We start from the raw sequence: 18,383 nt of genomic DNA, 5'->3' as shown, positions 1-18,383 counted from the left end.
GATCAAGCAATTCCGCACAATAAATCCATTCTTAAGGACATATTGATCGATTACTATGACAGTGTTGGACATCAGTTGATGGACCAGATGTATTTTTCTTTTTTTTTTAGTATATTTGCCTTTTATTTTCCAACAGTACTAATAAGTGTACCATTGGTCGATTAAATTGATAGATTATTAAAGGGGAACTGCACTTATTTCTAGAATTTTGCCTATCATTCACAATCATTATGAGAGACAAAAACACAATTCTTTTTAGGATTTTAAAGACAAAAAAAAAATGTCTTCTTGTCTCATAATGATTGTGAACAAAAGGCAAAATTCCCCCCAAAAATAGCAGCTCCCCATTAAGCAATATATTACATGGACAATTGCATATTTCAGAGTGAAGAAAAGGCTTAATGGTTACTTTACAGCAGGGACAATACAAAAACACCCATTTTAATACATAAGGTCATTATTCTTTACATATTTATGATGGACAGCTGAGGCCACTAAATCTGAATATCCCATTGTTGAGAATATATGGGGACCAGGTCAAGGACAAGAAGCAGACTTACCACAAAGTAAAATTTAATAAAACTCTATAATACATCAGTGAGCATACTTTCCAGTTCCTGACACTTGCTGCAAATTGTTAATCTTGCATTTTTTCATTCATTAAGTAGCAGCCTGGCCGGCACGTTTTTAGATGAGCCAACATGAAGATTAACTGGATAAAAAAAACCGGAATACAGTGTTAACAAACGTGTGTGGACTGTAAAGATTGCGAGCCCTCACACAGCCAAATGTCATTGAATGCATAACTACAACAGATAAATGTCCGCAATTATCGCCCTGATTACAACTAGGAATAAAAATGTATGTGCCTGCCAAACCCCCCCAGCCCTCTCCCAGCCCAGGTGAGAAGTAGCGTTAAAAAAAAACAAAAAACAAAAAAATTAGTTAAAAATCACATAATCAAACAAACAAACAGATGGCTCAGAATTATATAATCAACATTATTAATGTGCACAACACATCAGAGCAGTGACGGATCGCTGGGATTGTTCATGGACCTCACAAACGCGTGCGGACACACACGCATGCAAGAAATTAAACACAGACCTTTTGGCTCCATCACACGCACACAAACAAAGTAGCAGGACTCAATGTGTGAAAGCAAACCATAAAGACGACTTCTTCATGTTGGCGATGGGACTACGATGCGACGGGACCAAGACGAGTGCAGAGCTGGTAGAGGACCATGAGGAAGCCATTTAGGTGTGGGAAAAGAGGAGGTGAGAGAGGTTCCTCATGCCTCCACTCCCTCCAGCTCAGGGGGAAGAGGGGATTTCGGGTGCTTGCTCTCGAAATGCTGCTTGAAGGTTTTAGGGTCAGGCATCTGGGACTGAAAAGAGAACCACAGCCACATTTGAATTAATGAAATTAGAGGCTTTGTAATAATTTATCAGAATTGAGCAACAATATTGGAAACGCTAAGGAAAGACTTTAATATATGTGTGGTGCGATTCTTCAACGATGATGTAAATTATCAAGTTAATTGCGATTAGGGATGTTATTTAAAATTAAAAGTGTGTGACGGATAAAATCTATTGTTATTTCTGGTGGACGTTGTGACGTCCTAATCTCTTCAGCGGTCCTTGAACGCACTGTAAAATCACCTCGGTCTCGTAATCCTCCGAGTAGAGAACGATCACTCTATCCTGAGAGCACAGCTTGTAGGTTTGATGTGCGCAATTAAATAGCTTAGTTGCTCAGACAGGAATGTGTTTGTATAAGCTTATATTGGGGTATGTTGTTTCCACAAGGGGAAATATGTTAATGTCTTTTGCTTTCCTGTTAGCATTTAAGCTAGCACCAGTCAGTACGTGAGTTTATCAAAGTGCAATTATCAGTCAAGGTTTTTCGATCATTTTGATAAAAACTGTAATACTAACCTTCGGGAGGTTTATCTAGGGCTGGGCGATATGGCTGAAAACTATCACAATATAGTTTTTTTTATATTGGTCGATATCGATAATTATTGATGTTTTTTATGACCTATGACCAAGAGAAAAATATAATACATGTTAACATTTTTAATTCAAATGCAACCTTCCTCTGATTATAACCTATTCATGCAGAAAGTAAATGAAATATCAATACAAGCATGGAAAACAATCAGTCAATGTAAACAAAATTCTAAAATTACAATTAACACTTAAAATAACCTCTTAAGGTAAAAAAATAAGGGATATGTAAGAAATGCCTAATAAAGTGTAACAACATGGTGCAAAGTGTGAACATGTAAACTTAGAGAAACCTGAGAAGAACAAGTATTTGCAGGTTTAGTGCCATTAAGTAACATTAAGCAGTAATTATTATTCAAATATTAGACCAAATTATTATTTTCTAAAATAGCACCTTTGTTATATTGTATTTATTTTAGTTACACAGTCCTGCACTTTAGTTCCTACCTGTTTCTGTACATCCAAATAGGGAACAGACGTGTGTTGGTAAGAAAAGATGAGCGCGGTGAAGGACGATGATCCGTTTGAAAAAAATCCAAAAAACTGCCATAATGAGGAGGTGACTTTTTGTTTTATCCACAAATTTTTTGTTCTCTGCAGCACTCATTTTTAATTTATTTCACCCTGTACAGAACATTCACAGCAAGATTGTGCAACCATAATTGATGGTTGATACTGTTACGCAATTGGTTGTTTAGGGTGTCCCTCACATTTCACGTACACTTCCTGTTTGGCTGGCTTACCAGACTGCGAGTGGCTTTGGTCAGGCAACCAACCAAGCTTCATACTTTTTCGACCCAAAAAATATATATTTATCGAAAGTTTTATCAAACGCATTTTATATTGATACGATTACAAGACTATTGCGATATATTTATATCTTTTTATCGGCCCAGAGATCCTATTGTTACATGCCTAATGCAAATACATCACATTATTTTAGTAAATAAAACAGACTACATCTGTTCAAGTCTGTTAAATACAATAAGTTACTTTATAAAGCTACTTTTTGTTGCGGGCTACTTCATCTTTTTAGGTGAGATTAAAAGAGAGATTAAATAATTACAAATCCTAATTAATTTCAAATTTTTTTAATCGCTTGACAGTACTTGTGAATATGTCGACGTTACTTAGCTTGCGTTAAAAAAATGGTTCTTGCTCAAGACTGGTACACACAAATATGTTCTATACCTTAGGAGATGTCTTATCTGTCACAGACCCCACACAAACGTGATTTAAAAGAGTGGGCGTATCGATACAAAAGATTGATACTAGCGTGGTGGGATCAAAACTTGTGCCATAGTTTCTCTTTTATACGTCAAATTACTCGATTTTCCTCAGAGTTCATGCGACTGCAGTCAGTCTCTTCTAGTCTGTCAGAGCAAACAGCGTTATTTTTCACAAATATGTGTGTCATGTTAGTTATTTCAGTGATTTTGTTCACATTTTAAAATTAATATTTTGTGGTTATTTTTTTGTTATTTTGCAATAGTGCCTTTATTCAAAAGACAGTGTGTAGTATTACCGAAAAGGGATAATTTATATACTATTATATTGTTTTAAATTGTTGAATTTAGTTGTAAAAAGTTTACATTTGTTTCCTGTGATCTCATAATCAACAAACTACAGGGCAAATTCACAAAACGATTTAATGATGACATTTCAAGTCGGTTGGCGGTCTTTGGTCGGAAGGGGAAAATGGGGAAAAAAATTCTATTGGCCTCGTGTGTGTCTCCATGTGTGGATCCTGCTTTAGAAAGCTCACCTTGCACACATCGCAGGTGAAGACGAGCGCCGCCTTGGCCGCCGTCTTCTGATCGTGACCCTTGCCCTTCTTCTTAATCTCAGCCTGCTTCTTGGCGTTCTTCTGCTGCGACTGGATCTTCTGGTGTCCACGGGCCATCCTGGACGAGTCTGGGACAAAGAAGTACCAGGGCAGGGTCGTGATGCTTTTAAATGGACAGTGGAACCTGCTTGTTGCATGGCTGACTGACACCAACATACTGTAGGCATTGATTGATTGAAACTTTCATTAGTAGATTGCACAGTACAGTACATATTCCGTACAATTGACCACTAAATGGTAACACCCAAATAAGTTTTTCAACTTGTTTAAGTCAGGGTCAACGTTAATCAATTCATGGTACAAATATATACTATCAGCATAATACAGTCATCACACAAGTTAATCATCAGAGTATATATATACATTGAATTATTTACATTATTTGCAATCTGGGGGGTGGGATGTGGAGGGGGTTGGGACGGGGGAGGATTAGGTTGGGTTGCTATCAGCATACTTCAATCATCAACAATTATATCATCTGAGAAATGGACATTGTAACAGTGTAGGTCTCACTTGGTAGGATATGTACAGCGAGCGGTGACCATAGTGAGCTCAGAAAGCATAAGAACAAGTATATACATTTGATTATTTACATTTGATTATTTACAATCCGGGGAGGTGGGATGTGGAGGGCGGCGGGGGTTAGGCTAGGGTTGTAGCTGCTTGGAGTTGTTCTTTTAGTGAGGTTTTGAAAGAGGATAGAGATGCATTTTCTTTTACACCTGTTGGGAGTGCATTCCATATTGATGTGGCATAGAAGGAGAATGAGTTAAGACCTTTGTTAGATCGGAATCTGGGTTTGACGTGGTTTTTGGAGTTCCCCCTGGTGTTGTGGTTATGGCGGTCATTTACATTCTGGAAGTAGTTTGACATGTACTTCGGTATCAGGGAGGTGTAGCGAATTTTATAGACTAAGCTCAGTGCAAGTTGTTTTACTCTGTCCTCCACCCTGAGCCAGCCCACTTTGGAGAAGTGGGTAGGAGTGAGGTGTGATCTGGGGTGGAGGTCTAGGAGTAACCTGACTAGCTTGTTCTGGGATGTTTGGAGTCTTGATTTGAGGGTTTTGGAGGTGCTGGGGTACCAGGAGGAGCATGTGTAGTCGAAAAAGGGTTGAATGAGAGTTCCCGCTGGAATCTTCATGGTGCTTGTTGACCAGAGAGGAGATTCTGTAGAGAAATCTTGTTCGTTGGTTGACCTTTTTGATTACCTTGGTTGCCATTTTATCACAGGAAAGATTAGCCTCTAGAATGGAACCTAGGTAGGTGACCTCATCTTACCTGGTGATAACAATGTCACCCACTTTAATAGTGAAGTCACTGACTTTCTTAAGGTTGATTTGGGACCCAAATAGGATGGATTCCATTTTACCTAAGTGTATGGATAGCTTATTGTCAGCGAGCCAGGTGCAAATTCTACAGAGTTCGGCGCTGAGGATTTTTTCCACCTGTGATTTGTCCTTGCCGGATACCAGCAGGGCCGAGTCATCCGCAAACAAGAACAAGGGGGGGGGGGGGGGGGGGGGGGGGGCGCGATGCCGTTCACCTCTATCACCTGTTTCCTCCCCTCCAAGTAAGATTGCATCCAGCTCGATGAGGTTTTATCAAATCCGATTGCTTTAAGCTTATCCAGTTGTTGACATAGCCAATATTCAGATTGTTCTTTTAACATATATTCTTGAGTCAGCAATTCTTGAGTATTGTGCATAATAACTTTAGCGAAACAGTACAACACATGTCGATATTTACAAAACCATTTTCATTTTTCGTATAATGAATACCCCTTAAAGTCTCAAGCAGGCGCTTTTAAAAATGAATAATCACAACATGTTGGATCGGAATTTGATTAGTTGTTCGACATAGACGGGTTGGGGACATAACTAGTTTCATTTTAACAAGCGTTTACTTTCCCCGAATTATTTTTACTCACTTAATTAGCGACTTTTATAGAGTCCACAATTGTTAGCCAGGGATGCATAAAGCACACATACTTGCAACAACAAATGTAAGTAGTTTAGTTGTCCTGTTTTGTCACAATCGTGACGTTTAAGTGTTGTGTAGATAAACAACTAGACGAACTAGTTAGTTGGAGAGATGCTATGTTGTTTAGCATTTAGCCACACTCCCCCGAGCTAACACCAAATGACGGTCGATAGCCACGAGTTATCCAGAACGGTTAAATCTAAACAAGAGCACGTCGTCAAACTGTTGACTAGTTAGATGTGACTTTGGTCAATGTTGACATTAAACAACAATATAGCAGCAGGTGAACATCTGTAGTAGCGTGGATTAGCATTTAATGCTAGCAGTCAATGTTAGCTAACCCTCTGATGTGCCTATTCAGATTAAAACTTCATGTTTTTAGCCTATCTAGCACGCCACCGTATATTGCAGCGTAATGCAATGTCAAAAAGACAACTTACCTCCTAAACGTAACGACAATAAAAAAAACGTGTAGTTTCCACGAAGCTCCAAAAAACGTGACAGCTGCTACAATCTCACCGTTGACGTCACTGTTAGGTTTAAAGACTGTCGTGAACAGAAGCACGTCTGTATTTTAGTACTCATTAATTGTGTGTGAAAGTGAAAGCAAGTATTTATTCGTGAGCAGCATCAGCTGTCTTTAAAACATAATATTTCAAATAAAGTATTTTTCTGACTAATATATTTAAAATATTGCTAGAACTTTGTGCTTTATGTTTATACATGAATTTCCGAGCAAACCTTAAGTAGCCATATGAATCGAATGAAGTTGGCAACGTTGCCCCCAAGCGGCAAAAAGTGGCCAGTACATATTTCCCCAGTTAAATACTTAAAATACCATCCATCCATTCATTTTCTACCGCGTGTCCCGTTCGGGGTTGCAGGGGGTGCTGGAGCCTATCTCAGCTGCATTCGGGCGGTAGGCGGGGTACACCCTGGACAAGTCGCCACCTCATCACAGGGCCAACACAGATAGACAGACAACATTCACACTCACGTTCACACACTAGGGCCAATTTAGTGTTGTCAATCAACCAACGTTGAAAAATGTTTAATTGTAAATCACTATCAAAACCCCTTGCAAACAGTGTTTTATCATTTTTATGTATTTTTTTCTCTAAATAATGGTGGTAAAAAATATAATTGTTATTATTAATACCCGTGTCATTTCTCCAGCTATCGCTAGAGGGCCAACTGCTGTATGGAAGTGCCTGTGAACAGAATGTAGAACTTAATTGCTATTGTTATAAAACAACAAAGCTTTTTGGGCTTGGGGGACAACGCGAGAGAGGTCACAAGTGAACCACACACTATAAAGATATAATACAGGGATAAAATAATTCTAAATTGGAAAATGTTGCGTAATAGTTGCCACAAAACTGGGAGTTGTTTCACATCGCTGTTAGATACTAAAAATGTAATTATAACTAATATAGCTTTCATGGGCTAACAAAGTAAGTAATCGTGTCATGGAGAAACCCTATCGTTGTGAGAAAAGTATGTCCTCATCCCTCTCTTGTCTTTTTTTCTTCCCCCATCATAAGAAAAAGAGACAAGCCTTTTGTGAATGGGAGAAGTGTGAGAGGAGGCAGGGTGGCGGTGGTAACATCTCTCCAGAGAGAAGAGGATGCGATTATTCTTTCAGAAGAAGAAGAAAAATGCGTTGCTCAAGTCGCCCCCCTAATGCAAACCCACGCCCTGCAGCGCCTGCAGGTTTTTGTTGTGCAGGGACTTGCTCGCTTAGGTGGGGTTTGGTTTTGTAGTGCCTAGGGGGGGCTTTTGTGTGAAAGCACATCTTCCAGGTGTCAGCTATTGGATAGCAGGGGAGAATATTATCTTCCTGATGCCTGAGGGTTTTACCTGGCATTGTTTTTTTTACTGACATGAAAAGTGCTAGGATTCCCAAAATGTGCCTGAACACAGCTGCCATGACCTCTTGTTGAAGCAAGAGGAAGCTGCCTCTCACCTTCCTCCTCTGTCACTTCCCTCTATTTGATCCCACCCCTCGCTTTCCCAGTTTCCCTTCCCTCCGAACCGACTGGTTTTGCCACAGTCCGCGTCCACCGCCGTGCAGTGACAGGCCACAATGTTGCCAGACCAGTCGGGCCGCAAACAAGCTCTGACAACGCAGTCACAACACAACCGCATGCTGCTGCTGCTGCTGCTACCTCTGGTCATGTGACTGGGAGGGTATTTCTGGGGCACCTGGTTTAAATTAGTCACTATGACCATGAAAGCTAACTGCATAAGTACATTATGCACTGTATTATATTGATGGGTGCTTGCATGTGTTCTTAGTTTATCCAATCTGGCCTCATTTCAGCTGTCAAGTGGGAAAAAAAGCCAAATGTTCGCAATCCACTGCTGGGTCCAATAAAAACTACGTTCACAAAATGCCCATTTTAACACAAGAAAGTATACATATTTATGACGGATAGCCACTAAATCTGTGTGTGGATAAACCTGATAATCAACTGAGAGGATACATGTACAAAACCCAAAACCAGTGAAGTTGGCATGTTGTGTAAAACGTAAATAAAAACAGAATACAATGATTTGCAAATCCTTTTCAACCTATATTCAATTGAATAAACTGCAAAGACAAGATACTGACCGTTCGAACTGGTAAACTTTGTTATTTTTTGCAAATATTAGCTCATCTGGAATTTGATGCCTGCAACATGTTTCAAAAAAGCTGGCATAAGTGGCAAAAAAGACTGAGAAAGTTGAGGAATGCTCATCAAACACTTATTTGGAACATCCCACAGGTGAACAGGCTAATTGGGAACAGGTGGGTGCCATGATGGGGTATAAAAGCAGTTTCCATGAAATGCTCAGTCATACTTGAAAATTATATGCTAATAAAACAAGATATCAGAACTGGACAGCAATTATCATAAACAGCTAATTTTATGATATTAAAACAAAAAATATATATATTATCAAAAACAATTAATATTTATTAACACGCAAAACATTTCTGAAAATTGGTACAGTTGAGTACAGGTATCGATTCACAGGTACCGGGAATTGACTTGTTACCGTATTGGTTCAAATATGAACGGTACCCATCTCTAACTAGCGGGTATTAATTAATGTCAAATCAAACGATGCCATATTTTGATACCTTTGTTACACATGATGTCACGCCCAGTTGCAGTTGATGCAGCGGCTCAAACAATCGGCTGAGAAAAGCAGCACTCAGGCAGACTCAGCCAGACTAGTTAATGTTGCAACAAAGCTAGAAGCAGGTGCTCAAAAGTGCAGTGACCCCTGATTTCCAAAGGACGCGTCATGGCCGACGGACTCTTTCCATTTTTATTCAAGTAAATGTGTTTGTTTCCCCCGCCATGGACTAAATATACACAGAGCTTCTATTTTTGCCGTTCGCCGCAACATGGTGGATCAATTCAGCTAAAATCTGCTTGTGTTGGACAGGAAGTCATGCACAAACACAAAATAAATTATCCAGTTTACTTTCAAGTGTGAATGTTGTCTGTCTATCTGTGTTGGCCCTGCGATGAGGTGGCGACTTGTCCAGGGTGTACCTCGCCTTCCGCCCAATTGTAGCTGAGATAGGATCCAGCGCCCCCCCTCGCGACCCCGAAGGGAATAAGCGGTAGAAAATGGATGGATGGACTTTCAAAATAAAATAGTTCGTCTTCAAGGTGGATTGTATTTTACATGTTCAGACGTCCTAATAGGCAGGGATGGACATGAAATCAAATGGTCAAAGGTTTTTTTAGACATAATTTCACTTTGTTGACACAAATGCGGATTCTGGTTTTGGAATGAAAACAACAATTAAGATGCCCGTTACAATCAAACAGCTATTGTGGTATAAATGCAATACTTACAGTATAAATACTTTGTAGGGCACAACAAAAGACTAGACTGGCACATTCAGGTTCATGGCAAAGATTCCTTCTTGACAAGGCAACACAACATAGTATACACTACTGCCATCGAAAATCTGTGATTTGAAACTGAATGCAAAGTCTACTACATAATACTCGCACATGAGACTTAGAAGTGTAAGAAAACAAGATATAACTACTGGACAACTTGTCATAATCAGCTTATTGTTAAATGTTAAATTCAATATACTTTTTATTAAATATTTATTAACATTAAAACACACACAAGTACAGACAATCGATAATGTTGCGTACCGGTATGAATTCCCAGGCACGGGGAATTGGCTCCATATCTGTTCAAATGTGAAAAGGAATGATGGCAAAAGATTCAGGATCCAAAGCATACCACATCACGTCTCTAACATGGTAAAAACTGCAGCAATCTAACTTTTTTTTGTAAACATTGAGGCAAAGTAATATTAAAAGAACACCTTGTGATCCAAAGTATAAAACACATCTCCCAACTTTTAGTGGAACTGGCTAATATCCTTTGCATCATGAGCTGTTTATGTCTGAAGACTCCTAGTGGGGATTTTTTCCACCATGTGTGATGTGGTATACCTTGGATCGTCAATGTCCCTGGAATACATACGTATGTTAGGTTAATCCCCAGGTTAGGTGCGCTGGGGATAACTTTCCATAATTTTTGATGTGATATTGTCATGATCTCACATGACAGTTTGAACTTCATTATTAGTTTCCTCAGTTTCTGTATTTATTTCCTCTCCAGCGCTCTTATTTTTGTTTTACATTTCCTGTTTGCCTCTACCACTTCCCTTGTCTGAGCGCTGGCTCCCGTACCTGTCCCTGATTGGAAATCAGGATGCTTTTCACTCTGGACTGGGCTGGATCATTGACTTTGTTTGCTTCCGTGCTACACTATTTATTTTTGTGAATAAATACATTTTATCTGGACTTTGCCTGTCGTCTCTGCATTCTGGGGTCGAGACCAACAACACCCAATCTAGACCGTGACATATGTATTGGTGTCCCTTATGTACATAAAATATATTAGGTTCGGTGAAGACCCTAAACTGACTTTAGTGTTGGCAAAAACATACATGTGAGGTCCATTTTCAACCATGTTTGATTTTAAATTTTTGTTTCATCTGACCACAGAACTTTCCTCCAGAAGGTCTTATCTTTGTCCATGTGATGTCAGATGAAATAACAATTGAGCTGTTTGGCCACAATACCCAGCAATATGTTTGGAGGAGAAAAGGTGAGGCCTTTAATCCCAGGAACACCAGGCCTACCGTCAAGCATGGTGGTAGTAGTATTATGCTCTGTGCCTGTTATGCTGCCAATGGAACTGGTGCTTTACAGAAAGTAAATGGGACAATGGAAAAGGAGGATTACCTCCAAATTCTTCAGGACAACCTAAAATCATCAGCCCGGTGGTTGGGTCTTGGGCGCAGTTGGGTGTTCCGACAGGACAATAACCCCAAACACACGTCAAAAGTGGTAAAGGGATGGCTAAATCAGGCTAGAATTAAGGTTTTAGAATGGCCTTCCCAAAGTCCTGACTTAAACGTGTGGACAATGCTGAAGAAACAAGTCCATGTCAGAATACCAACAAATTTAGCTGAACTGCACCAATTTTGTCAAGAGGAGTGGTCAAAAATTCAACCAGAAGCTTGCCAGAAGATTGTGGATGGCTACCAAGAGCGCCTTATTGCAGTGAAACTTGCAAACTCCCCTTTAGTTAGGATAGGCTCCAGTGAGTGAATGAGTGGACCAATGAATGACTATCTACAGGAAGAAAACAAAACCCATAAATTGTTCAGTATCTCAAAACTTGCTCTGTCCATTTGAAGGACAAGTCGTCCAATCCTACCATGTCTGCACTCGTCTGGAGTTCCTGGAGCTTCCAAACAGGCTGAGTCCAAAACCGGGACCAAGTCTCAACAAGCGGTTTCTCTCCTACTGGGAAAAAAATAACAAAAAAAACGTCTGGTATGTAGGTTTTTTTTTCTCCCTCACACAGACACATGGGAATTCTGCATCTCTTGGCAGCTGACGTCTCGTCGTGCCCATGCCTGCTTCCCGTACGGTAAGCCGCCTTCGCAACATTTCAACTGTCACACGGCGCGCATTCCTGCTGGGAAATGCTCAAAAGCTGTCAATAAACACACAAAACTTGGAATCTGTTCATTGATTTATCTGTTTATAATATTACAATTTTCATGCCTTCCTCCCTGTGTGAAGGAAAATGACACTACCTGTATTTATCCAGCACACACACACCTACTCACAAACACAACACAACACAACACAACAAGAAGGCCCAGGTGCTGTGGAAACCAAATGAGGCAAAGCAGGCTAGTAGGGACACACACACTCACACACACACAAAAACACACACACACACACGCACACGCACACACACACGCACGCACACACACTGATGATGACATCGCTGACGGTTAAACTGAAGCAACTTAAAAAGATTTCCATAAACGATCACCCAGAGGCTTTCACATGCAAATTTTTTTGCAAACAACTTTGTCGTTGCAAGCATTGTACTATCCGAAGAGTTTTTGTTGTTGCTTTTGCAAAAAACACCAGCTCTGCGACATATGGAATTTTAAGTACAAAGATAGCAGTCAGTGGTCAATTTATTCTATTAGCTACCTGTCCTCGCAAGCGCTCTATTGATTTTGAATGACCATTAAACACAAGGCAATATCTGCAACAATAAAAATAGTCCTAAATTAATACCCTTGTATATTTTCAACAAAAATAACTAACATGAATAAATACATATATTTATACATAAATAATTAAAAAATTGTAAATTTTGTGTGCAAAAAGTTAACTCCAAATAATATTATTTAATAAAATGTCAAAAATAAAACTTTTTACAGCTTATTTAACATAATGTGTATAATTTAACTCTTAATATCAATACTAAATTTGGAAGAAAAAAAACCCTATGTAAGCTACCTTTTATCTACATCACTTTCAATAAAGAATACTTGCACTTGTATAATGAAATTTTGATTAAAATAGTAGTTTTTACCGCTTATTCAACATAATGTATAACTTCACTGTTAATAACAATACTAAATTGTGCAAATAAACCTAGCTACCTATTATCTACTAATTATTTTACATTATTTTAAAAAGAAATGTTTGCACTTGTACAATAAACTTTCAATTAAAAATAGTAGTTTTTACAGCCTATTTAACATAATGTGTAACTACACTGTTAATAAGAATACTAAATTGTGCAAATAAACCTATATAAGCTACCTTCTATCTACTAATTATCTGACATAATAAAAAAAAAATGTTTGCACTTTTAATGATTAACTTTCAATTAAAAATAGTTCTTTTTACAGCTTATTTGACATAATGTAATAATAATAATATATTGTGCAAATAAACCTACACTATATAAGCTACCCATTATTTATTAACTATATCTGACATGACATATTTTTTTATAAAAATGTTTGCACTTGTATAATAAACTCTCAATTAAAAATGTTTGTTTTTACAGATTTTTTAACATATTGTATAACTTTTTACTGTTAATAACAATACCAACAGGCGGTGTGGAGGTAAAAAAAACAAATGTATTAGCACAGCACAAAAACAAAAACTAGTGCAACTAGGGAGTGCACAAAAAGTAAACACCTCAGAAGCATAGCCGCTTAACAATTAAAGTTCAAAAGAACCGGGATGGTGTAAAGCATCCTGATTGGCAACCACGGACAGGTGTGTCCCGATTGCCAATCAGACGCTCAGGCAAGAGGAATGTCAGGAAATGAAAACACACGGGAAGTGGAAAGGAGAAAACAAGAGCGCTGGAGCAAAAATAACACCAAGCAAAAGAAAATAATCAATCAATCAATCAATGTTTATTTATATAGCCCTAAATCACAAGTGTCTCAAATGAAGAACACAAGTCCAAAATTGTCATGGAGATCAACTTAAATGTTAATAATAATACAACATTTTGACAATAATCCTATGTATAGTACATATTATTTAAAAACTGTCTGGCACTAAGGCAATAAAAGAAATTGCAAAAAATAAATATAAATAAAATACAAATAAAACTTTACTTTTGTCTATTTAATACTTATAATAATTACATTGTTGTATAAGGTGATATAATTCAAATTGGTTGATATTTTTTAAACAATTAAAGTTATCTAAACATTATATTTGCACTAAATCTGACCGGTACAGGCAATTTAAAATTGCGTACAGTATGTTCGGTGTTGTCCATAATAGTCATTATTTATATGTAGATTTATATTTATATTAGCGCTGTCAAAAATAAGGTAATTCATGTGATTATTAACAAAAAAATATTGCATTAATCAAGTACAAACACAGATTTATTTTGACTGTACATGTTCCTAAATCTTATGGTTACCTGGAAGGTGTGTGTAACGTATACTGTCAGTGATCAGATCAATTCATACGTCAGTGCCAGTCCGAGTCCATGGTTCTCGCCCGGAAAAGGGTGAAGTGCCATCTCCGGGTTGCGGAGGAGATCTTGCCCCAAGTGGAGGAGTTCAAGTACCTCGGAGTCTTTTTCACGAGTGAGGGAAGAGTGGATCGTGAGATCGACAGGCGGATCGGTGCGGCGTCTTCAGTAATGCGGACGCTGTATCGATCCGTTGTGGTGAAGAAGGAGCTGAGCCGGAAGGCAAAGCTCTCAATTTACCGGTCGATCTACGTTCCCGTCCTCACCTATGGTCATGAGCTTTGGGTTATGACCAAAAGGACAAGATCACGGGTACAAGCGGCCGAAATTAGTTTCTTCCGCCGGGTAACAGGGCTCTCCCTTAGAGATAGGGTGAGAAACTCTGTCATCCGGGAGGAGCTCAAAGTAAAACCGCTGCTCCTCCACATTGAGAGGAGCCAGATGAGGTGGTTCGGGCATCTGGTCAGGATGCCACCCGAACGCCTCCCTAGAGAGGTGTTTCACGTCCGACCGGTAGGAGGCCACGGGGAAGAGCCAGGACACATTGGGAAGACTATCTCTCCCGGCTGGCCTGGGAATGCCTCGGGATCCCCTGGGAGGAGCTGGACGAAGTGGCTGGGGAGAGGGATGTCTAGGCTTCCCTGCTTAGGCTGCTGCCCCCGCGACCCGACCTCGGATAAGCGGAAGAAGATGGATGGATGGATGGAGTGCAAAGATGAGTGAGGAGACTCTGACTGGTGTGCTCGCTGGCAAATTTCACTCAAAAAAATAAATCCTGATGGGACTTTAGATAAATCTGTTACCAAGTTTTGAGAACATATATAATTCCGTCAATCAATGACCATTTTTTATACAGCCCTTAAAGGTGCTGTTTGTAACTTTCTCACAGTAGCATTTTTTCAAAGCCAAAAATTTAACAAGAACACAAGCAATTTTAAATTTCCGGGGAAATATCTGCTGATAACGTCTTGGTATGATGACGCTGCGGATGTGACGTCACGAGTCAGACAGGACATTTTAGTCCAGCACCGCGGCCAGCTTAAAGTCGTCAGTTTTCATCGCAAAATTCCACATGATTCTGGACATCTGTGTTGGCGAATCTGTTGCAATTTGTTCATTGCATTATGGAGAAAGAAGCTGAGCAAGCAAAGAAGAAAGTTGTCGTTGCGAAGCGGAGTATTTTGCGAGGGAAGTCAGCAACACAACACAGCCGGTGTTTCATTGTTTACATTCCCGAAAGATGCAGTCAAGATCGAAGAACTCGGACAACAGAGACTCTTACCAGGAGGACTTTGACTTCGATACACAGACGCCTGTAGAGAACTGGGACAACACAGACTCTTACCAGGATTACTTTGATTTGGATACACAGACGCAGACGTGGTACTGTGAGTACGCAGCTGCGCTTCCAAACATTTGATCGCTAGCCCGTACGTACGTGTCACGTACGTAACTTTGGGTAAATATATAAGCTTTATGAACCTTGGGTTAGGTGAACGGTCCTTTGGGCTGAGTGAGTGTGTGTGTTGTGCAGGTGTTTGAATTGTATTGGCGGGTTATATGGACGGGAGCTAGGAGCTAGGAGCTAATTTGTGGCATATTAAATATAAGCCTGGTTGTGTTGTGGCTAATAGAGTATATATATGTCTTGTGTTTATTTACTGTTGTAGTCATTCCCAGCTGAATATAAGGTCCCACCCGCCTCTCACAGCATCTTCCCTATCTGAATCGCTTCCACTCCCCACTAGTCCTTCACTTGCACTTTCCTCATCCACAAATCTTTCATCCTCGCTCAAATTAATGGGGAAATCGTCGCTTTCTCGGTCCGAATCTCTCTCACTCCTGGCCGCCATCACTGTAAACAATAGGGAACTTTGCGGAAATGTTCAACTGACTACGTCATGCTACTTCCGGTAGGGGCAAGGCTTTTTTTTGTCAGATACCAAAAGTTGCCATCTTTATCGTCGTTGTTCTCTACTAAATCCTTTCAGCAAAAATATGGCAATATCGTGAAATATCAAGTATGACACATAGAATAGATCTGCTATCCCCGTTTAAATAAAAACAAATAATTTCAGTAGGCCTTTAAGTGCACAGGAAGCCAGTGCAGGTGAGCCAGTATAGGTGTATATATATATATATATATATATATATATATATATATATATATATATATATATATATATATATATATATATATATATATATATATATATATATAGGCGTAATATGATCAAACTTTCTTGTTCTTGTCAAAAGTCTAGCAGCCAACTGTAGTCTTTTAATGATAGACACAGGGAGGCCCGAAAATAACACGTTACAGTAATCGAGACGAGATGTAAGGAACGCATGAATAATGATCTCAGCGTCGCTGTTGGACAAAATGGAACACATGTTTGCGATATTACGGAGATGAAAGAAGGCCGTTTTAGTAACACTCTTAATGTGTGACTCAAACGAGAGAGTTGGGTCAAAGATAATACCCAAATTCTTTACCGAGTCAATCCATCCATCCATTTTTCTACCGCTTTTCCCTTTTGGGGTTGCAGGGGGTGCTGAAACCTATCTCAGCTGCATTCGGGCGGAAGATATAATCACAGGGCCAACACAGATAGACAGACAACATTCACACTCACATTCACACACTAGGGTCAATTTAGTGTTGCCAATCAACCTATCCCCAGGTGCATGTTTTTGGAGGTGGGAGGAAGCCGGAGTACCTGGAGGGAACCCACGCAGTCACGGGGAGAACATGCAAACTCCACACAGAAAGATCCTGAGCCCGGGATTGAACTCAGGACCTTCGAGTCGCTTTGTGTAATTGTTTGGTAAAATAAAACATCGGAAAAAAATTCCTCGATGATATTCTGACAATGAAATTGCATCTGTGTCCAAATATAGCCAAATCAGGATTAATCCAAATTCAAAAGTGTGATGTCTCTGGTCAAAAAATAATGATTTGACAGCACTAATTTATATACATTTGTACAAAAATGGCTAGAATATTCCATTTTTTTGCAACAGTTTTTAATCCACCGTAGCTTCCCTGTTATTGTTACTTTATTTTTTATCAGGTGATAAAATCCAAAAATAGTTCATTTTGTGTGCAAAATTACCCATCCATCTATCCATCCATCTTCCTTCGCCTATCCGAGGTCGGGTCGCGGGGGCAGCAGTCTAAGCAGGGAAGCCCAAACTTCCCTCTCCCCAGCCACTTCGTCCAGCTCCTCCCGGGGGATCCCGAGGCGTTCCCAGGCCAGCCGGGAGAGATAGTCTTCCCAATGTGTCCTGGGTCTTCCCCGTGGCCTCCTACCGGTCGGACGTGCCCGAAACACCTCTCTAGGGAGGCGTTCGGGTGGCATCCTGATCAGATGCCCGGACAACCTCATCTGGCTCCTCTCGATGTGGAGGAGCAGCGGCTTTACTTTGAGCTCCCCCCGGATGACCAAGCTTCTCACCCTATCTCTAAGGGAGAGCCCCGCCACCCGTCGGAGGAAACTCATTTCGGCCGCTTGTACCCGTGATCTTGTCCTTTCGGTCATGACCCAAAGCTCATGACCATAGGTGAGGACGGGAACGTAGATCGACCGGTAAATTGAGAGCTTTGCCTTCCGGCTCAGCTCCTTCTTCACCACAACGGATCGATACAGCGTCCGCATTACTGAAGACGCCGCACCGATCCGCCTGTTGATCTCACGATCCACTCTTCCCTCACTCGTGCAAAATTACCAGAATGTGCAATTTGGAATATGGCATATATGCATTTTTTTTCATATGGTTCTTATTTTTGTGCAAAATGTCAGATTACTTGATAGATGTGCAATTTTTGTTACAAAAATGTGCATCTTCGGCACCATTTACAGATACTGATGCATTGCTGCCACAGACCAGGGTCACATTGGCATCAACATGAGAAGACAACACGATGCGAGCTGGGATTGTATAGGAAGCAAACATGCACTTTATTTGCAGATGGAGGTAGATCCCAAACATTGGGATCTCCTCACACAATGGCTTCATTAAGGGGACAAAGCCATTGTGTCAACTAATGACAGGCCTCCTCCCTGCCTTCGGTCTGATAACACACACTCATATACACACAAGGAGCAGTTTAAAGAGGGGCGGGGTTATTAACTACCTTGCCTGGGCCACCAGCCAATCAGGAGGCAGGTCCGCGCGGTGGCG

The 18,383-nt window shown here is 40.1% G+C and overlaps 1 protein-coding gene across 2 annotated transcripts; it reads right to left on the bottom strand.

Annotated features, from left to right (window-relative positions):
- Nucleotides 1-556: 556 nt before the first annotated feature.
- On the bottom strand, nucleotides 557-6,434 carry znf706 (zinc finger protein 706). 2 transcript variants are annotated; one of them, XM_062055010.1, is made up of 3 exons: nucleotides 6,278-6,434; nucleotides 3,778-3,926; nucleotides 557-1,390 (listed from the first exon to the last, which is right to left on the bottom strand). In XM_062055010.1, exons 2-3 carry the CDS (start codon nucleotides 3,913-3,915, stop codon nucleotides 1,295-1,297), a joined length of 234 nt encoding a protein of 77 aa, XP_061910994.1. In that variant the 5' UTR covers nucleotides 3,916-3,926; nucleotides 6,278-6,434; the 3' UTR covers nucleotides 557-1,294. The 2 variants fall into 2 exon arrangements, with proteins under 2 accessions (XP_061910994.1, XP_061910993.1); XM_062055009.1 differs by having other exon boundaries at nucleotides 3,778-4,015; nucleotides 6,278-6,365.
- Nucleotides 6,435-18,383: the final 11,949 nt, after the last annotated feature.

The sequence above is a fragment of the Entelurus aequoreus genome, linkage group LG08 (genome assembly GCF_033978785.1).
Source record: "Entelurus aequoreus isolate RoL-2023_Sb linkage group LG08, RoL_Eaeq_v1.1, whole genome shotgun sequence".
Taxonomy (NCBI): domain Eukaryota; kingdom Metazoa; phylum Chordata; class Actinopteri; order Syngnathiformes; family Syngnathidae; genus Entelurus; species Entelurus aequoreus.
This window is presented reverse-complemented; position numbering and strand designations above follow the sequence as displayed.